Source organism: Acomys minous, assembly GCF_964271855.1.
Source record: "Acomys minous genome assembly, chromosome: 13".
NCBI lineage: Eukaryota > Metazoa > Chordata > Mammalia > Rodentia > Muridae > Acomys > Acomys minous.
The window spans coordinates 91,034,849-91,057,576 of NC_140495.1; the positions used below are offsets into that span (position 1 = coordinate 91,034,849).

General features: G+C 42.2%; 1 protein-coding gene across 1 annotated transcript; it reads right to left on the bottom strand.

Moving 5' to 3' along the window:
• Positions 1 to 161: 161 nt before the first annotated feature.
• SIRT1 (sirtuin 1) lies at positions 162 to 22,335 on the bottom strand. Its single transcript, XM_084751950.1, has 9 exons — positions 21,785 to 22,335; positions 20,486 to 20,602; positions 18,861 to 19,102; positions 14,879 to 15,031; positions 7,833 to 7,980; positions 7,290 to 7,369; positions 5,242 to 5,428; positions 3,458 to 4,012; positions 162 to 2,093 (listed from the first exon to the last, which is right to left on the bottom strand). The coding sequence occupies exons 1-9, from the start codon at positions 22,176 to 22,178 to the stop codon at positions 1,765 to 1,767; spliced, it is 2,205 nt and encodes a 734-aa protein (XP_084608076.1). The 5' UTR covers positions 22,179 to 22,335; the 3' UTR covers positions 162 to 1,764.
• Between the last annotated feature and the right edge of the window lie 393 nt (positions 22,336 to 22,728).

Below are 22,728 nucleotides of genomic sequence, written 5' to 3' on the forward strand. Positions count from 1 at the left end.
CTACTACATGGCCAGCTTTAGGTGTGGAATGTGTCTAATTTAGTGCAAAACCATCTGCCAACCAGTGTTGGGCTGGTATACTTTAAACATTGAAGTTAACGGGGGGGGGGGGGGGGGGGGGGAGTCAAATGACAATTTTAATATAAGACTTTAAAACAAGATACAAGTATAAAACACTGCTTTTGTATTTCAAAAGTTGGGAGGAAGATAATCCAGTCATTAAACAGTCTACAAAACATATGCCAGATTACATAAAAGTCTATGTACAATATAAAAAGAGCTGAAAACAGTCTTCACTGTAAAAATAATTTAAAGCAAATTTTTCAATTTAAAATATTGTCTATAGCACAAACACATCATGCAAATGGAAAACTAAATATACTGCATTCTTTAGCCAAATAAATTCAGATTGAGAGATCTTTTTTAGGTAGGGAAATGAGCCACTTTATAGTTTTCTCCTGGCAGTTACGGTCCTAGCTGGGTATTTTATGCATAAAGAACAGCTATATTTCAAACCCTTATTTTGTAATAAATACTAAACCAACATATGAATATTTAAATTTGGGGGCAATGTTCCAAAGAAGTCTGTAAAATAAATACTGTGTTTTTGGGGGGGGGGGTATTTTTCTGAGGTGTGAACTATTTGAAAGGCTAAAAGCTTCTGCAGTTCAGAAAAATTGTTCCCTAGTTTTAAGGCAAGCTAAGCTTTTAAATAAATAAGAACTAGTTTCATTGACTATTGGATTTGTATTCATCTCCATAATACAAGGCTAACGCTTTGGGATACATTACACCAAATCCTCTCAACAGGAAACAATGTACTTTCTGGTTAAGTTACAATTTATCTTAGGACTTTGGAATTTTAATTAAGAGGTCTATTGCTTTCCTCATTAATGGAAAAACAGCAGTCCAAAATATTACACTCTCCCCAGTAGACGTACCACTATTAGATTCAGAAAGGCTTTGCATATTCACATCTTGGCAGTTTAATACTTGTGGTGAAGATTTATGCAGGCTCTACCACAGTGATAGGTATTTAAACAATGGCAAAAATTCAAACTAAGATTTACAGACAGGCACTATTGTTTCTAGAGCAACTGAAACATTTCCAAATCATCCGGTTAGTCTTAGGGGCCTGTTTGGACATTACCATTATGTCTGCAGCAAGTACAAAAACCATCTTAAGTAATAAATACAAGTTTTGACTGTTCCCCACATGTGCTGACTTCCTTCTCACATTACAAGTCATCTCATTTTATAAAGTTAGCTGCCACAAGTTTTGGAAAATGCCAGTGTTTAAAAGGTAACTGTGCTAAAAAGTAAAAGTTCAGCAGACAGAAATTCGAGATTTCATTCAATGTTACAAACAAAAGTGTGAAATACCATTCTTTGGTCTAGATAAGCTGTTCCCTTTACATTAACATTCCAATGGCTTTTTGAAAATTTAAATGTTGAAATTCATTAGGCAAAACCAAATTTATATATACATACAGTTGTATCATACAAATGAACCTTTAAAGGAAAAGTCAACCAACAGCTGATTAAAGATACCTAGTACCTTTAAAAAAAGTTAGTGTTGAATGTACAAGTACAGAAATGATGGAACTTTAAAAATTACCCGAGAAGACAATCTATTTTCCAGTCTATAAATATTACATCCTTCTGATTTCCTTCTTCAAGTTCACAAGTAAACATTCATTTTTGACATGCTGAAGTTCCCAATGCTGGTGGAGCAATCCCTGTATCTGGACAACTGCAGTAGTATTATGAGTTATCTGATGGATAGTTTACATCTGGAACTTCCTGCCCCGTGGCTATAGCTTCATTAACTACCTCTTGGTCCCCTCCATCAGCTCCAAATCCAGATACTCCAGCACCTTCAGGTCTATCCGGTTCATCTTCCAAGCCATTGTAGAACTCTTCAATTTCACTTTCATCTTCCATGGGTTCTTCTAAACTTGGACTCTGACATGTGCCACTGTCACTGTTACTGCCACAGGAACTAGAGGATAAGACATCATCTTCAGAGTCAGAGTACACCTCAGCACCATGGAATATGTAACGATTTGGTGGTAAAAACAGGTACTGGTTCCCTGAAATACAGCAGTAAGAAGTAAATGTCATTTGAGTTATCAGAGGTGAGACTAAGCGGACTTAAGTACAGCTAATTTGAAAGGCTCACAAACTTTCTATTCTGTGGTTTTGCTGGCTTGTTCCTGTTTGCGACAGTTTTGCCTTGAACTCACCAGATATTGGTTACATAAAAAACATACCTGGCTTACATCGTATCTTCAAATCTTACAGTTCTATCATTAGTCTGTTCTTTCTGAAACTGCAAATTAGCCAACATGATCTGAAATGAATATACTTTTGACTAAAAGACGTTATAATAATAAGGACTGTTGCAAGCCTATGGTTTCCAGGGGCAAATGTGTATATAAGATGCAAGCAAAACGGCTCGTGGTGGCCTTTAATCCCAGCACTTGGGAGGCAAACGCATGTAGAGTTCAAGGCCAGCCTGGTCTACAAAGTGAGTTCAGGAAAGCCAAGGCTACACAGAGAAACCCTGTCTTGGGGGTAAAAATTTTAAGCTAAAGTTAGGATTTGCCCATATATATATATATAGTATCTTGGAATCTCAAAAAAGTAAACTATTCCACCTTATGTCGACAGCTGTTAGGACAAAACAAAAAAAGGTATCCCAGGGAGATAGTTCAGCGGGTAAGAGCACTGGCTGTTCTTCCAAAGATCCTGAGTTCAATTCCCAGCAACCACTGGTAGCTCACAACCATCTATAATGGGATCTGATGCTCGCTTCTATAATGCAGGCACACATGCAGAGTGCTCATATGTATAACTTAGTTTAAAGAAAGGTATCCTGTTTTCTAGATCTTAAAAGCCAGCCTCATAGTTTACCTCACAGACCTTCCAAGGGGTTCATACATCTTCAATCCTGAGCTTTCCTATGCTGCCAGAACAGTGTCGGCTGTGTGTGTAAATTGACCCACAGTGAGTATTCATGTCAGTCCTTTGCTGAGGAGGTAGGGAAAGAGTGCCTTTATTTGGCGAGTCATATTATTAAACCATTTCTGCTTTTGAAAATAGCACTAGCTGCTTGAAGCCCTGGGTTTAAATACATATAGTAAATAATCACCCAAACCTTTTCTAACTTATTACACACATAGCACTACCTTGATAACTAATATCAAAAGTTGACACTGGTTCTCATCTTCAATCACAACACTGTGGAAATGGTTCCAGAAGCATTGCTTGGGGTGGAGAGATGGCTCAAGAGGTTAAGAGCACTATCTGCTCTTCCAAAGGTCCTGAGTTCAATTTCCAGCAACCACACGGTGGCTCACAACCATCTACAGTGAGATCTGGTGCCCTCTTCTGCATGCAGACAGAACACTGGGTACATAATTTTTAAAAAAGGGGGGAAAAGGGCATTCTTTACCGTCAAGCCGCTTACTGATCTGTTCCTTTGCAAGTCTGTTGGGCCAGCATTTTCTCACTGTCTCTGCAACAGAAGTTCTTTCGTTTTTGTCTCCTGTACTAGAACCAACAGCCTTGAAATCTGGATTTTCCACATTAATGCTCTCAACATTCCTAGAAGTCTGTACTTCCTGTGATTTTTCTTCCACACAGCCTTTTGATTCAGATACTTCTAAATCATCAATTCTGTTCTTTGTTGTTTTGTCCACAAATGCAGCAATCATAGACGAATCTTGTGGTACAGTTCTTCCAGGGGAACTGGAGTCTTCTGAAATATGAAGAGGCGTTGGTGGCAACTCCGAAAGATGAACCAATTCCTTTTGTGTTCGTGGAGGTTTTTCAGTAATTTCCAAAAGCTTTACAGGGTTACAACAGAGTTTGGCATATTCGCCACCTAACCTATGACACAACTCATTTATTATGACATCACAGTCTCCAAGAAGCTCTACATCAAAATGCAGATGAGGCAAAGGTTCCCTATTTATTAATATTTGAGGCACTTCATGGGGTATGGAACCTAAAACGGTGAAAAAAATGAAAAAGGGAGTTAGAAAGCAATTACGATGACAACAAATATATGCTAATAAACAAATTAGCACACTCTTTTCTGGGAGTTCAAGGGACATAGACTCCATCTGCACAACAAAGGGGGGGCATACAAATCTGTTTTGTAAGCATTTTACATTTTTCAAAACCATTTGCTCTCAATAATAAGCAATATGTATTTTTCTCACTCAGGTTGTCTTCTTTATTCTGTGGCCTTAACTCATAGCAGTCCTGTCCCAGCCTTAGAGAGCTGAGATTTCAGGTGTCCCAGCTTAGAAAGCTTAAATGCTTAAATCACAAAAATCCTCTGAAACAAGCTTTAAAAAGTAAAAATCTATTTAGGCAGGGAAGTTCATGCCTTCACTTTAATCCCAGCACTTGGGAGGTGGAGGCAGGTGAGTCTGAGGACAGCCAGGACTGTAAGCATAACAGGTAGCTGTATTTGGAAGGCTAAATCTCCTGTCCTCTTGATTATGAAAGGCCACATCCAATGTAACTGAAATGTCTCTCTCAGTTCTCCTTAGCTGCATCACACATTGGAGGTGGCAACAGAAGCATGAAAAAAGAAAGTCAAGAATGACACAAGCTTGGACATTGGTTGGGGGGTGGGTCAAGACAGGGTCTCACTATCTAGCCCTGGCTGTTCTGGAACTCAATATGTAGGCCAGGCAACCCTCAAACTGAGATCCATCTGCTGGGATTATGTTGGCCATTATACCAAGGTCCTTTCAAAACTTCAACCGTTAGGTTTTATTTTTTAATTTATCCCAGGCTGGCCTCAAAATTTGCTATGTAGCAGACATTACTGCTCCTGGCCCCCTGCTTTCACCACACGGCGTTCAAACAGGTGTGTGCTACCATTGTTGGCTACCAAAGATGAGCTAGGAGTAGCATATGCCTTTGATTCCAGCATTCAGGATGCTACTTGAGCAGTCATCTCTCTGTGGGGCCAGCCCAGTCTACAGAGAAGTTCCAGTCCCAAACTTTGCTTTGATTGTATATAAGCTTCAACTAAAATTTGATATTACGTTTGTATTCACAGCCCCATTCCTATACCAAAATGTTACTTTATGAAGACTACCCAAAAAGCAAAGCTTAGACCTTCAACTATTCTCTAAATAAAAACAGTAAAACTGCCTCTTACATAGGTCCACAACCCATGGCATGCAGAACTGTCTGTCCCCTAAACCATCAACTTACTTGGAATCAGCGCTACTGGTCTTACTTTCAGAGAAGACCCAATAACAATGAGGAGGTCAACTTCATCTTTGTCATACTTCATGGCTCTATGAAACTGTTCTGGTAAATTTTCACCAAAGAAGACAATCTCTGGCTTCATGATAGCAAGTGGCTCATCAGCTGGGCACCTTGGACACCGAGGAACTACCTACAGGAAATGTGAAAGTAGAGGGAGCCCAAGTTAGCAGTACTCAACATTCCCAGGAGACATAAAAGCTGTGTATAGTATCTGTTGTGGAGCCAGAGTGATGGCTCAGCAGGTGAAGGCAATTCCCACCAAGCCTGACAACCAAATTGAACCCCCAGAATCCAATGTAGAAGTGGAGAGCTGACTCCACACAACCCTGATCTTTTAACCCCCACAAATACGCTGTCATACCCACCTGGGTGCACGCACATGCAAAAAAGCCTGAGAAAATGTATGCAAACAAAACAGCTTGGTCTTTTTAAAATGTTTGTGAAAAATGACTCCCATTTGTAAAGGATTCTAATCCAGAACATGGCTACTCAGGCTGGAATACAGACATGCCCTTAGTATGTACCTTTTTCTTTTTTAAAGCATACACCTTTAATCCCAAACAATGAAGGTAAGGATAGTTTGTAGAAGGAAGCACCCATATTTGAAAAGAAAAGTGATGAATCAAAGATTTGACAGAATAGAATTTGCCCAACTCTCACAAGAAAGAAGAGAGGTGACCAACTTGAGAGCAGTAGAGAGACGGGAGAGCAAGCAGTGTTACCAGAGTTTTTTACAGAGACAAGTAGAATAAGCTCGACACAGGTGAAGACAGATGAGCCAGGAGGTTATTACAGATTGCTATAGTTTGAGGGCAAGTAGAACAAAAAGTTTGAAGCTGAGAGAAACCAGATTGAATCCATCAGCTAGAAGAGTTTTGAGCCAGAACAGCTGAAAGAGCTAGAAAGGAAGAGCTTATTCAGCAGTAAGTCTAAGAAGCTGAAAACATTCAGTGTCTAGATTAGATTGTGTGGAGGTTATAAGTTTCCAGGACCAGGCCTAGGTTAGCAGAAGGAGGCAGTAAGCTTCTAAGACAAATCAGGCAAATAAAAGTTACTTCAAGCTGAGTGTGGTGGTGCAGGCCTTTAATCCCAGCCCTCGAGAGGCAGAGGCAGGTGGATCAATGTAAATTCGAGGCCAGCCTGATCTACAAAGTGAGTCTAAGACAGTCAGGACTACATACCCTGTCTGGGGGGGAGGGGAGAAGTTACTTCGATTTGAATACACTATCTTTACTGGTCATACATGATCATGCAGTTAGGGTTACAGGACATATTTCTGTATTTTCCTGTAATAAATACTTCACTATCATTTCAAAAATGTTTTAAATCTTACCACAACTAATAAAAGAAAGACTCCAATTCTGACCAAAAGTGAGAAGGGAAGCCAAAGACATTCGCTGCAACTTGTGACCTAGCCTCCTGTTTTACACTTCAATAGTAAGGCGCTACTTGGGAGGTACTGAAGAGGACTTTAAGTTTGAGAAACGGTCTCATGTAACTCAGGCTGGCTTCAGACTTGTTTGTAGGTGACCGTGACTCCCAGCTGCTTCTCCAAGTGCTGGGATTACAGGCATGTGCCCACACACCACATTGACTGGTGCTGGGATTACAGGCATGTGCCCACACACCACATTGACTGGTGCTGGAGAGCAAACCTGCGACTCTAAATGCTAAACAGCCATTCCACCAACTGAGCAACATTCCAAGTTATTTTTTTAAGTGAGACGCTACTTATTTAGCTCAGATTAGCCTGGTCCTCACAATCCCCCTGCCTCAACCTCCTTAGTGTGCTCTAACATCCTCACAGCTTGCAAGGTTTTGTACTTAAGGTAAATAAATAAATAAATAAATAAATAAATAAATAAATAAAAATAAAAATTATTACACCAGAGTTTCCAACATTCTATATAACACATACATGGGGGGGGGGGGAATGAATGCAACAAAAATCAAACTTACACAATTCCTGAAGTTAGCAAGAATTAAATTACCTGATTAAATATGTCTCCACGAACAGCTTCACAATCCACTTTGTATTTACAAATCAGGCAAGATGCTGTTGCAAAGGAACCTAAAACGAGAATGTAACTGCTTTACTGAAGGGATGTTTGTGGCTACAGCATGAAGAAGACGTTAACCTGGCTTCTCCTGTGAGGCCTTGTAAGGAATGTAGTACATGTGATATAGTTTATATATTAAGAAGACATGCCTTTGTATTCCTTATCATGTAAAGCTACAATTTGCAACAAAATAACTCCACAAGTGCTAAAACTCTGCAACAGGGAGGTTCCAATTGAGTTACTTTAGCACAGCTATGGCCTGTGTAGTCAAGGCTGGCTCTGAACTTGCTATCCAAAGTATATACACCACCACATCTGAGGCCTTACTTCTATTTTATTTTTGTGTTCTTTTCATTTAGCACACTCAAGATTATCAAATTAATACTTGTTACTAGACAGCAGCTTCTTCCCCAGCCTTATGTTCCTACTAAACTAAGCAGCACATTACAGAAAGCCACTGTGACCTTTACTAACCATGACACTGAATGATCCTTTGGATTCCTGCAACCTGCTCCAAGGTATCTATATTCTGAGTATAGTTCCGAAGTAGCTTTCCCTCCTTATCTGACAAAGCTATGAATCTGTGACACAGAGATGGCTGGAACTGTCCGGGATATATTTCCTATATAATGCAAAAGGGAGAAAATTAATTAATGAAATAAGCATAACACATATCTACTTATGTTTAGTCAAAAAGGTACTAATGATAACCCCCACATATGCACTTCAATAAGCAGAATGCACGAGCATTTTAAAGCATCTAGAAGGATGGCACACCTAGAAAAGGCTTGTTATTGTATGAAAACTTGGCCCCTTGAAGAACAAAATCAGCTGACCTATAAACACACCTTAATAGATATTATGTGAATCAGAAGAAATACATACCTCAGGTACATCTAAATTTTGTTGGCTGCAAGTTCAGATTTTTTTCTTTAAGGGAAAAAGGGAAACTTTACATTGAACATTGAAATTACAGCTATCAAAGGGATGGTGACTTCACGACTAAAAAAAAAGCTGTCAATGTATTATTTAAAAATTTGTTTTTGATTCATCCTTCATAAATATCAACCTGCTGGGAGTTTAAAGCTAAAGTTTTAATTCCTTACCAAAATTGCTTTCCTTCCACTGCACAGGCACATACTGGGATAGAACAGAGCTGCTCATGAATGCTGAGTTGCTGGATTTTGTGTGTGTGTTTTTCCCCCCAAATAATGCTTCTATGGTGTTTCTTCTTTAAAAACAAAGAATTCAGATATACACATGGCAAAAAGATCAGAGAAAAAGTATCAATTTTGGTCCTCCCAACTTTAATATGTACATTTATTTATTTATCTATCTTATGTGCATTGATAGTTTTCCTGCATGTATGTCTGTGTGAGAGTGTCAGATCCCCAGAACCAGAGTTACAGACAGTTGTGAGCTGCTATGTGGATGCTGGGAATTGAACCCGGATCCTCCGGAAGAGCAGCCGGTAGTCTTAACTGCTGAGCCATCTCTCCAGCCCCTGGTCCTCCCAACTTTTTTTGACAGTGTTTTTATTAAATTTCATTTAGTAAGTGACTATGGCAAAGGGAAGTTTCTTCTTTGTTCTTTGAAGTTTTCCAAAAGTTTATACTATCTACTTCCTTACATTATAGGGTCCAACCCATTGTACTGTTAAGCAAAAACTAAATACAACATATGCCCATCAACATAGACTGGTTGTACAGTAAGGGACATCCATACAGTGGAATATTCAGCCACTGAAACAATGAAAAGGCTCTCGTGCACTGTCCTGAAAAATAGTCCATCATGCCAGGCGGTGGTGGCGCACGCCTTTAATCCCAGCACTTGGGTGGCAGAGGCAGGTGGATCGCTGTGAGTTCGAAGCCAGCCTGGTCTACAAAGTGAGTCTAGGACAACCAAGGCTACACAGAGAGACCCTGTCTCGAAAAACCAAAAAAAAAAGAAAAAAAAAATAGTCCATCACACAAGAAAAAAGTAAGTTAGTCACCAGGATGTAATCTTTTTGGTTTTAAGCAAAAAACTGAAATTATGTGCATATATGGATGATTCTGTGTGTAAAAGCACATGGGAAAACCACACAGGAACTGTAAAAACAGGGTTGCAAATCTTCTCTTCTGTAAGATTAAAGGACTTTACTTTTAACCTATTTAGTAACTCCCAAATTTAGAAACAGTTTTCCCACTCGTAATTGCTACATAAGATTTAAACCTGGTTCATTTCATTTTCTTATTTATTTTTTTGAGACAAGGTCTGTCTCTACATAGGCCTGGCTGTTATGGAACTTACTATGTAGACCAGGCTAAGAGCCACTGCCTCCTGAGTGCTGGAATTAAAGGTGTGTGCCACCATGCCCAGCAATAAACTAGTTCTATTGACAAAGCCATGTGGTGGTCCATTATTTAAAAAAAAAAAAATCCAGGATTTTTTGTTTCTCATTCCAATGTATACAGAAAACACTCATGAACTAGACCAAGTGGCACATGCATGCAATCCTATCACACAGAGGTAAACTAAGGAATAGCCAGAAATGCAAAATTCTAAAAGAACTTTTAACTGCAAATCAGATAGTTTGGGGATTATAAAATATGGGTTAAATCTTCCAGATCGGAAATCCCAAATCTTAAAAAACAGGTCATCCACCTCAGGTCTGAACACCCTGAAACCTTTTTTGTTTGCTTTTTTTGTTTTGTTTTTGTTTTTGAGACAGGGTTTCTCTGTATAGCCTTGGGTGTCCTGGACTTGCTTTGTAGATCAGGCTGGCCGAGAACTCACAGAAATCCACCTGCCTCAAATGCTGGGATTAAAGGCCTGAGCCACCACTCCCAGCTGATTTTTTTTTTTTTAAGTTAACACTCTGCCTGGTGTTGGTAGCACATACCTTTATTCCCAGCACTCTGGAGGTAGAGGCAGGTAGATCTCTGAGTTTGAGGCCAGCCTTATCTACAAACTGTGTTCCCAGACAGCCAGGGGTATAGAAAGAAACCTGTCTTGGAAACAAAAGAACACAAAACAAAAACGCTAACACTCAGGAAAACTTCCCCTCAGTGATGCTTTCTTCCTCTAAGTCTCGCTCTAGCAGTATATAAGCAAAGACCCTAAAAGGCAGCCCCTAAAAACTCAAGATCTACCCAATTTTAGAGTTGTAGAACAGGGGAAGACAGATGAGTCGGGTAAGAAACAACCTAAATCCTCCATTCCATGAAGGCTTGAAGGTTGGTGGCACCTGCAGTGGTGTAGCTCTTGCCCAGCATGTGGGATGGGAGGCACAGAACTCAATCCCTGGCACCACCAAATAAAGTCCAGGACTGCAGAGATGGGTCACTGGGTAAGCATTTGCACTGCAAGCCTGAGGCCAGCACTCACACTCCTGCATTCAGGAGGCAGAAACAAAGGACTCCAGCTCAACAGTGCAGCAGGAGACCCTGTCCACACGTCAGGTGGAGAGAAGAGCAGTAGATAAACACCCAAGGTCAACTTCTGGCCACCACTTAACAACATGCGCAAATACACATGCACACTGCATACACACCACACACATGCTAATAAGGGGAAAATGTAAACAAAAATTCTAGTAAGATCCCTTTTCATACTCATCTTATTCATTAAACTCCAGGAGTAATCTCTACTGTTCAAAACTTTTTGCCAGCTACCTCATAGAGGATTTTTTGGTTTTTCGAGACAAGGTCTCTCTGTGTAGCCTTGGCTGTCCTGGACTCACTTTGTAGAACAGGCTGGCCTCAAACTCACAGTGATTCACCTGGTTCTGCTTCCCCAAGTGCTGGGATTAAAGGCGTGCACCACCACTGCCCAGCTCATGGAGGCTATTTGACTTTAACACAACACCTTTGCTATCTAAGGTCACAACAGTGAATATTTTAGGATTTATGGGCTATACATTTTGCCATATTGTCTCATATAGCAAAAGCAGTCAGATACTCTCTTAAGTGGGCATGGCCTGAAATGGACCTAAGGACAGTACAGGAGAGTTTAATAGTGCTCATGTGCCAGCTCCCAGTCATTAACTCCCAGTCATTAATTCTCAGCTAATAGGATAGGGCAAGACTGGGGAAAAGCTGGTAAGATAACAGGTAATCTGAGAGAGAATTACGTTTAGACAATTTATTGCACAGCATAGACATGACAAGTAAAACACTGTGTACCTGTAATGTCTGATTGTAAGAGCAGAAATAAGTATGTCAAAATGGCTATTACTAACTTGATATAGCCATTGTATAAATGTATACCATGAGCATGTGCTTATATGGCCACTTAAATACATCCATAGCTTAGTCAGCCATACATGGAATTATACATTATACATTATACATTATGATTTCATCACATCAGAAAAGGAGCAAGCTTTTTTCATAGTATGACAATCAGTCTAACCAAATACAATTTCAATTAATGAAGCTATAAACTAATCCCTACTGAACTTGAACATGCATAGACAAAACCCACGCACTTGTATTTCACATTATATAATGCAATAACACAATATACATACTTCATGTTATACATTTTTCATATGTATTAAGACTGAATTAAAGACATGGTCTCATTATGTAGTCCTAGCTGGTCTGAAACACAGAGATCCACCTGTCTCTCTCCAGAGTACTGAGATTAAAGACCTGCACTACCATAACTAACCCTTGGTTTTTTATTTTAAAAATATATTGTATAGGTATAAATGTTTTGCCTGAGGTGGTATGTACATGTACCACATGCTCGCCTGGTGCCCAGGGATGTCAGCAGAGGGCACTGGACCTCCTAGAGGAGTGGAGTTTTGGGTGGTTTTGAGTCACCATGTATGTGGCAGGAACTGAGCTCAGATCCTCTGTGCAAGGACAAGTGCTCTTAACTGCTGAACCACTTCTCTAGCCCCTACTTTAAAGCTTTTAACTATATGCACGTTTAATGTCTGGGGTTGTTGGTGTGCGTGAGTGCAGGTGCCATGGAGGTAGAGACCTGCGGGCCAGCAGCATGGGATTTCATTAGGACTGGTAAAGCCTCTGGACATAGATGTTGGAAACTGACCTCTGAAATGTGCAAGAAGCAATATTCACTCATAAGCACTGGCTCATCTCTCTAGCCTTTGCTGTGAGGTGACTATGAAGGCCTTTTCCAGATTTCCTTCCCAGCCGTGTTTGTTAAGTGATATATAGAAAGGAGTTGTTTTCTAGAGGAGCTTTTAGGGTCTATGCACAGAATATCATCGATAAACTAAGGTTATTTAATTCCCATTTATATCTTTTTATTTATTGAAGGCTCATTTTTTATGCCCCCAGCCTGCCCCATAAACACAATTAAAACGTAAGAACAGAAACACATTTTAGCATGTGTGTCCATTGCTGGGGGCATAAACCAGGGCCTTTGCTTAAAAAAAAAAAAAAAAAAAAAAGTTCTACCACTGTCTCACTCTGTAACCCTGGCTGGCCTAGAACTCATGAGATCTTTCTGAACCCTGGAATTAGGGACATGTTGGGCTGGCTTGTTACACATTATTGGAGAGCATTTTCATGCTAGGCTTACTGGAATTCCAGCCTTTATAGTCCCCTGAAGAGGAACAAAATAATGCCTGTCCGTACACAAAGTAAGTAAATATAATTTTAAAAATTTATGGGCCCCTTAATTTTAGGGTATGTATCTGCACTTGACAGTACTGGTAAGAGAGTGAAAAAAAAAAAAAAGATTAGTTCTGGCAATGTAGTTTCCCAGATTGACAACATAAATTTACAAGAAAAATCTTGGGGATACTAACATAGATTCACTAACCAGCTATGCTTGTTTAAGATATGAAAGTAACTTTTAGTTACCTTCTAGTGTTTCTAAACCTGTGTCTACTAACTAAACTCATAAAACACCAGTGTCCTGCATCCATCAAGCAATTTTTGACAGCCAAGCCATGGTGGTGGACGCCTTAAATCCCAGGACTCAGAAGGCAGAGGCAGGTGGATCCCTGTGAATTTGAGGCCAGACTGGTCCAAGACAGCCAGGGTTACAGAGAGAAACCCTGTCTCAAAAACAAAAAACAAAAGAGAGAAAAGGAAGGGGAAAAAGAAAAAAACAATCTTTGCCTGTTGGCTCACTGTTCTTTGCAACAGTCCAACCACAGGTTCCGACAGCACATCTGACTGCAAAGTGTGGCCATTCTCTAATCCCAGCAGCTAGGATGCTGAGGGAAGAAGTAAGAGCATTGCCTTACAGTTCTGTAAATACACCATATGAAGATAGCCTATACAATCCACCTTAGGGCTTACAAGATATGAGATGGATCAGTGAGATAACGTTTGCTGCCAAACCTGCTGACCTGAGTTCAATTCCAGGAACTCTTGTGTGTAACATGTGGGAGCCCAACTTCCTAAAGGTGTCCTGTCACATCCACAGTTGCACTTTGGCATGTGCACCACCATTCACCCCCCAGCCCTCCAGAGATGAAACTTTTTAAGTTCCTGTTTAGTTTTTGGATTCTCTAAAACATCTAATGCAGAAGAGCCTTTCAAATGTCCTTCCACATTTCAGAACAGTTAACTACAGCCAGGCATGGAGCTTCTTGCCTATAATCACAGCAGATGGAGTTCAAGGTTCAAAAGCCTCCACAGCTAAGCAAAGTTCAAGACCAGCCTACATCAGGCTATCTCAAAAACAAAAGCAAAACAAACAAAAAACCTTTTAAGATTAAACTGCACAAAAATCTTGCAGTTTTCTAATGACCAAAATCTTGGGATACCGTATACGCTATACTCTATAGTAGAGCTGCACAGCAGATTCATGGAGCCAAGTTTTCAATTTTCTGGTTCACATTAAAGTGAAACTTTGAAATGCCTAATAAAAAAACTTGGTCACTTTTGTTTCTGAAGCTGAGTCTCATGATGCCGGCCTGGCTGATGAGAGTCTCCTGCCTACCTCTTGAATTCTGGGACTGCAGGAATGCACCACATTGCCTGGCTCCTGAACATATCCCCAAACATAGTATTTGTTTGCTTGTTAGTATTTAATATATGCAGTTAGTAGACTACTTCACTTTTCTTTCACAAAGTCTTCAAAATCCACCAAGTATGCCTTCCACTTACGCCCACATACTTCAAGTACTCAATAGCCACATGTAGTGATGGTGACGGACTTATGAGCTAGGAAATCTAGAAGGATCCTCTGTAATCTATTTACTAAAAAGTATAATCTCAACCTTCTATAATTAAAAATCATTTTTCAGACAGATGCACGTTAAAATTTGTCCACTACAAAACATACCACAGTAGGTCCTATACAACTTTATGACTCAGAAAAAAAATATTTAAAAGTCAAAACAGGTCATTTTTATATGATCTACAATCCTCCAAAGGAGAGGGTGACACACACAAGCAAAGACCAAAAGTACATTATTTAAAATCAATCCTAAAACAACAGAAGTTCTGGCTACCACACTGTTAACATCCAATTCAATGGGCAATGAATGTAAACTTAAGAAAACTATACATGTGAACACTTTCATGAAAGACAAAAACTTTCAATACCTTTGCAAATTTGAAGAATGGTCTTGGATCTTTCCTAAAATACTCAATATCAAACATGGCTTGAGGATCTGGGAGATCTGGGAAGTCCACTGCAAGGCGAGCATAAATACCATCTCTTGATCTGAAGTCGGGTATCCCACAGGAAACAGAAACCTGGCATATACAAAACATAATTCACCCCATTAAATCATCTACTTTCATAATTAGTATCTTTACTATATATAATATGGAGGTAAGGTATGAAAAGACAGTGTGAGTTTGGGGAACAGAAATACTAAAGCTGGGTATGGTGGTGCACACCTTTAATCCCAGAACTCAGGAGGCAGAAGCAGGTAGATCTCTGTGAGGTCAAGGCCAGTCTTGTCTACAAAGCGAGTCTAGGACAGCCAAGGTTACACAGAGAGACCCTGTCTTGAAAAACCTAAAAAACTATAATCTAATTTAAAATATAGGTACAATACATAAGTTAATGAGTATAATTAAATCTGCCACATACTGTTTTTAATGGCTAATCTAACCTTTAAGCACTTAAACAAATTAAAACAAATATAATTGGTTGGAGTTAAGTCATTTCCATTTTTTTAACCAAAGTAGTTAAGACTTCCTACCAGATAATCATGCCAAACTGTTCTCACATGGCCTGCTTTTGCTACCTCAAAAATACTCCAGTTCTGAAACTTCTCTCAGCAATATGCTGTACCCTGAACACAGTGGTCCAGGCCTGACGGCTGAGGTACTCAGGGAGACTGAAGGGCTGCTTAGGCTCTGAGCTCCAGGACTAGCTGGGGACAATCACAGCGGCAAAACCATTTTCAGAAAAGGGTGGGATACTTGGTATATTGTTCAATAGTCACAGCTGCCCAACACATACAAGAAAGTAGTTTTTTTTCAAAACCCATTAGGCTTTATTGCTTTTATTATACATGTGCATATGGGAACCTGGATGTATTTATGTGCTCTACATGGGTGCCTGGTGCCCACAGAGGTCAGAAGGCATCAGGATAATGCACTTGTTGAATTGACATACAGGTGCTGGGAAATGAACCTGGGTCCCTGCCTATCAGTAAGAGCTCTTCATTTCTGAGCCATTTCTCCAGCCCAAGAATATAACAAGTATTTACTTATATATGGGATCTTTGGGTTTTTTCCTTTTTTAAAAAAATATATTTTATTAATTTATTCATACTACATCTCAATTGTTGTCCCATCGTTTTTATTTTCCCTCCCTTCTATCTTCCCTTTACTCCCCTTCCCTATGACTGTGAATGAGGGGACCTCTTCCCCCTGTATATACTCATAGGGTATCAAGTCTCTTCTTGGTGGGTTTTTTCTTTTACTTGATAGGATCTCACTATATATCCCTGGCTGACCTGGAAATCAGATACATACTTTCCTCTACCTCACCAGTGCTAGTATTAAAGCATGAGTCACCTAGCTTGTCATTGTTTGAGATAGTGTCTTGCTGATTTGGACCTTACCACTTTGGTTCGGCTGGCTAGCCATTGAGCTCCAGGGACTTGGCTGTCTCTACACCCTAAGGCTGAAGTTACAGTCAGGTTAGGTCCTGACAGGTACATGATGGGATTAAAGGAAATGCATCACAAAGACTAGCCAAGGATGTCATTTTTAATATGACAAATTACAGACCAATGATTCTTATCTATAGTCAGTGCTCAGGTAGCTGAGGCAGAATCACTTGAACTCAGGTAGCCACTCTGAGCAACATAGTGATCCCCCATCTCAAAGGAAATAAGGACTAAGGATAGGTCAGTTTAGAGTATCTGCCTATCGTGCGGTAAGCCCCAGGTTCAGCAGGGAAAATAACAAATTACAATAATAAAGAGCCAGAGAGGGGGGTTTCAAGACAAGGTTTCTCTGTGTAGCCCTGGCTGTCCTGAAATCTGCTCTATAGACCAGGCTGGCCTCCCTAACCCTAACCTGCCTCTGCCTCCTGAGTGCTGGAATTAAAGGCATGCGCCACTACACGGGGCTACACAAATATATTTTAACACAAAAATATTTTATTGTTAATAACCAGATGTTACTGGCCTTTAATCTTAGTATTTGGGAGGCAGAGAAATATGGATCTCTACAACTCTGAGGCCAGCCTGGTCTACAAGGGACAGCCAGGGGTACATAGTGAGATTCTGTCTCTAAATAAATAAAAATGACAAAACTTTTAGACACAATCTTTTTTTCTTCGGATAAACCTTGACACTCTAAATAGGGCACACAACAAGCTTTATTTTGCTCCAGTTTTACAGGATTCGTTCAACTTGGAGTAAAAGAGGAAAAACTGTCTCTGGAACACAGGCCTCATCCCAACACTCGGGAGGCGGCAACAGAAGGACAGCTGCAAGGTTGAGATTATCCCAGGCTATAGAGTTGGTCTCAAAACAAAACAAAACCACCAGCCAAGCATGGTAGAAATACCTTCAATAGTCCTAATAGTTGGGAGGATTTCTACCAAGTTCCAGGCCAGCCACGGGTACAAGTAAGCCCCCATCTCAAGAATAGAACTGGGAGCCTGCAGAATGGCTCAGCCAGTTAAGGTGCTTCTAACTAAGCCTGAAGCCAAGACTCACAGAGGAAGGAAACAGGCAACTCACAATCCATGTTGTACTGACTTCCACAGCAGCCACAGCACACAAACTGCCACACACACAAAACACATACATGGTTTTTCCTTTAAAAAACAAAAACAAAAGACAAGGATTACCTTGTCTAAATCATACCTGTAAGCAAAACTAATTCTATTCTGGTGTTGAAGGGTACACACTGACATGCTTTGGCATGCTCACCCGCCTCTGCTTCCCACAACTGGGATTTTTTTTTCTTTTCTTTTTTGTTTTTTTGTTTTGCTTTGCTTTGGTTTTTTGTTTGTTTGTTTTTTATTTTGAGACAGGGTTTTTCTGTGAACCCTTGGCTGTCCTAGACTTGCTTTGTAGACCAGGCTGGCCTCAAACTTGCAGAAATTTGCCTGCCTCTGCCTCCCAAGTGCTAGGATTAAAGGCGTGTGCCACAATGCCTGGCCACAACTTGGATTCTTTATGATCATTTAATACCTTTTTACTTTGTTTAAATTGCTCTGACTGCTAACATGATTTCCAACATATTACACAAAACACAATATGACTTGGTCTTACACCTAGTCGAATAAAAAAGGCCAAGTCTCTACAATCTTACCAAGTTAAAATGAAGAAAAGGTAAAAATGTTACCTTCCCAATATTACTGTTATTTTAACCATAAATTAAGTTTCTACTTTCTCCATAAAAACTGTTTCCACTAGAGCCTTGCTACCATACATTGCTAAGAATCTGATTTCTCTAAATCTCCTTTAGGAGCCAGGATACAATGTGTTGAAACTCCAGAGGATAGAAAGATGGCTTGATGCTCTTGCAAAGGACCTTGAGGCTCACAAATATGTCACTACAGTTTCAGGGTATCTGATGCCCTCTGGACTCCTCGGCCACTTTATACATGGTACAAAGCATACATGCAGGTAAAACACTCATACACATAAATTAAAAACAACTAGCCTAGCCATTAAAGAGAACCTGCTGCTCCTTGAAAAGAATCTAGGTTTGCCAGCATCCATACGGTGGCCCACAACTAACTCCAATTCCTGGGATCCTGGGAACCCAGTGCCCATTTCTGGCCTCTGTGGGCACCAGGCACACATACATGCATGCAAGTGAAAGCACACACACACACACACACACTCTTTAAAAAAAAAAAAAAAAAGCCAAAATTCCACTTACCAATTACACTGTAAGTAGACAAAGACTTAAAGCTGTCAGACCTTTCAAAACACTGAGCTAACTAACCTAGCAATGGCTGCTGCTCTCAGTTTTGCGAAGTTTCTAAACACATATATCATGAACAAAGGCTACATCTAGAGCAGAAAAATAATTAACTGGAAAGTGAATAAAATATATATATATACTAGCTTTCTATACTGCTTTTATGCATCTTACATACCCCAGCTCCAGTTAGAACTATTATCTTTTTGCATTCTTGTAGTAACTTCACAGCATCTTCAATTGTATTAATATCTTTCCTCTTTTTCCGCTTTGGTGGTTCTGAAAGGATATTAACAACAATCTGCCACAGTGTCATATCGTCCAGCTCAGGTGGAGGGATTGTTTCTGGTAGTAAATCTTTAAGAATTGTCCGAGGGTCGGTGCCAATCATGAGATGTTGCTGGACAAAAGTATATGGACCTATATTAAGGGAAGAAAGACTTAGGTCAGTTCCACTTCTAGTTAAAACCTCATTTATTTTATCAAATAATAAGTTGGCAATATATAAATTTCCTATGCAAAGAAAATACAATTTTAATTTTTTTCATGTCATAACCCATACAAGATCTATCTGACTGATCAAGAGCTTTGGGAGGAGGTGCTTAGGTCTAAGGGTTTTTGGTTTGTTTGTTTTTTGTTTTTGAGACAGGGTTTCTCTGTGTAGCCTTGGGTGTCCTGGAACTTGCTCCATAGACCAGGCTGGCCTCGAACTCACCAAGTCAACTGCCTCTGCCTCCCTAGTACTGGGAGATTAAAGGCACATGCCACCACTGCCTGGCCTCTCTACATATTTTGATTGTGCTTAGCTGTTTTGAGTATTTTAAGGGTTAGGTGAGCTTGGTGAGCAATTTGGGAATTAGTATTCAGGAGGCCAAGAAAAAAATCTTACTATACCCAACCAACTAATCTAAGTGGTAAAGGTAGCAGAGTAACTTAGTATAAAGCAGCTGGGGGGGGGGGGGGGGTTGTGGGGGAGGGGGAGGGTGTGGTAGCAAGTAGCAAATAACTATAAACCCCAGCATTGAGACACACAAGATCAGAAACTCAAGGGCAACAACAGGGGCTACACAGTGAGTTCAAGCCAATCTAGGCTTGATCCTGTCTCAAGAAGCAAGCAAAGAACAAAAACAAAAAGCAAAACAAAACCCAAAACTGGTTACACACAAAGCAAAAGAGAAAAAAAAAAATGGTATAAAAAAAGGACAAGGGTAAGAAACTATCCTCATGGCCGGGCATGGAGGCACACACCTATAATCCCAGCACTTGGGGAAGTAGAACTAGGTGAATCACTGTGAGTTCGAGGCCAGCCTGTTCTACAAAGTGAGTCCAGGACACCCATGGCTACACAGAGAAACCTTGCCTTTAAAAAAAAAAAAAGGGAGGAGGAGGATACTATCCTCAGCCACAGACAAAGGGACATGGTGTAGCACACCTATAATCCCAGCACTCCAGACTGCTGGTAAAACCAATTAAGATCAGATGTTCAACACCATCCTTACATCCTAGACACTGACTTTGAAGCCAGAGTGGGACACATGAAACTGTCAAAGAACTTAAGAAAAGAAAGAAGGAGAAGGAGGAGGAAGACAGAAGAAAAAGTACAAGAAAAAAAGACAGCCTTGGTTGGGGTATACCCCAGAGCCTGGTGCAAAAGACTGCAGAGCAACTTAATTAGCCTGTGCTACAAAATATTTTCTCAAAAAGGAAGGAAGGAAGGGAGGGAGGGAGGGAGGGGGAGAGGAAGGGAGGAAGAAAGGAGGAAGGAAGGACATTTATTTCAAAGATGTAGGGACTGAAGCATACCTATCCGCGGCCGTGGAGTCCAGTCACTAGAGCTTGCATGCGAAGTTCTATCGTCTTCATCACTTTCACAGGAATGAAAGCCATTAGTGATGATTTCATCAGCGAACAGAAGGCTGTCTGTGAAAAAAAAGCAAAAGGCTGCTGCTGAAACCACCTCTAGCTGGGCCTAGTGGCACACACCTGCAGTTAGGTTCTTTAAAGCCAGGTTGGCCCACATGGTGAGACTCAGCTTCTTGCATCAAACAGCTATTACCTCTAAATGTCACTAAAATGAAAAACCCAGCCATGTCTTCCCTGCCCCAGCCAAAGTGTCTCTCTGTATGTAGCCCTTCAAACAGCAATCCTCCTGCCTCAGCCTCCCGGGTGTTGATAAATGTATGCTTTAAAGAGCATGAAACATACTTTACACTAGTTTTCCCTTTAACAGCTAAAATCAAGGGCTATTTACCATTTCAGTCCCTAATACACTTTTTAAAAAAATGGATTAAATGGTCCACAAATACTGACAGACTCCGATTAAACTCTGGACCAAAAAAAAAAAAAAAAAAAAAACTTCAGATAAGCAGTAAGATGACATTATTACATATACAACACTCGGCGTCAATATGGCAGAAAACATGCAGGTTTGTTCCAAAATTACAATATTTAATTAATCTTAACCTAAAATTGTTAAGGGCACATGATTTTAGGAGGAAAAAAAAAGCTCACAAAAGTACTGCAAAATTATCACTCTTCTATACCTAAGTGCTAAATGCAATCACAGAAAAGTCATGTTTTTATGACGAGCCATTTCCTTATATTTTTTAAGACTATGCCTCACGAAACAGCTTTGGCCTATTAAAACTTTTAACTTCAAAAAAGGCACAGGTCCATGCAAAAGGAAAAAAAAAGGGCAACACAGGTGTCAGTTTGCAAACGCAATCGCAGAAGGTCGAGCAACCAAAGTTGCAAGCCAAAGTGTGCACCGAGGAAGAGTCAACTTTTATACAGACGCTTCGGTCAAAGAATACGACGAGGGAGGGAAAACTTAACTCTACCGACAACTGCGGGAGGGAGCCTGCCGCCCCGGCGACTGCGCGCAGCGCAAGGCGGCCCAGGCGAGCGGCGAGTCCGCGCGCGGCTCCGCTGCAGGGCCGGCGAGCTCGGAGGCGCGCGGCCGAGCCAGGGCCGAGCTGCGCCGCCGTCGCCGTCGTCGCCGCCGCCGCGGAGCTCTCGGGGCCCCGGGCCAGCCTGGGGACCGACCGGGTCACAGGCGGGGACGCGGAGGGACACGGCTGCGCGGCCCCGCGCGCGACTCACCTCGGTAGCCGATCGCTGCCGCCGCCGCCGCCGCCGCCGCAGCCGCCTCGTCGTCCTCCTCGCCCTCGTTGTCGTCGAAGTCGCCCGCCGCCCTCGGCTCCCGCCGCAGGCCGGGCCCATTGTCTCCGTCCCCGGCCGCGGCCGTCGCCGGGGCCTCCAGCTCCGCGCCCGCCGCCGCCGCCCCTGCCGCCTCCCGCCACAGCGCCGCCGGGGCCGTGGCGCTCACCGCCTCCGCCTCCGCGCTCGGCTCGCCCGGGCTGCGCCCGAGGCCAGGCCCGTCTCTGCGCGGCCTCTTGCGGAGCGGCTCCTCGGCGGGCTGCGACGCGGCCTCCATGGCGGCCGCCGCGGAAGGGGAGCCGCCGGCCTGAAGGGCGAGCGCCGCCTCGTCCGCCATCTTCCAACTGCCTCTCTGGCCCTCCGCCCTCGCCTCCTCTGCTCCGCTCGACGCGCGGCACTGGCGCCCCCGCGGCTCGGCTGCGGGAGATTTAAACCCCGTCACGTGACCCGGGCCTCGCCGCCCCCGCCCCCGCGCCGCTCCCGCCACCCACGCGGGCCGGACCACAACACGCCGGGTCACGTGTCCCGGCGCCGCCCGCGGCCTGGGCCCTTCCCCGGCCCCACCCTGGGCGGCCCCGCTCCCCTCGGCGGCGGGCGGGCGGGCCGCCTCTCCGCGCCTCTCGCTCGCCCGGGGATCACCCGGGATCGCCCAATCCCCACCTGGGCCTCACGCGCGCACCTTGCCCGCCCTCGCCTCAGTCTGTCTTTACCTCAGGGGGCTTTCGAAAGGGGCGGGAAGGAGCCCGAGCCCGCCGCGGCCCGGCCTCCCGGAGAAGATTTCCCCCACCCGCCGCGCGCTTGCGTTGTGACAGCTCTTCCTCAGTTTACCTCCCACCCTCCCTTACCGTGTGCAGTGGAGTGTGCCAACCAGCCAGCCGTGAGGGCCT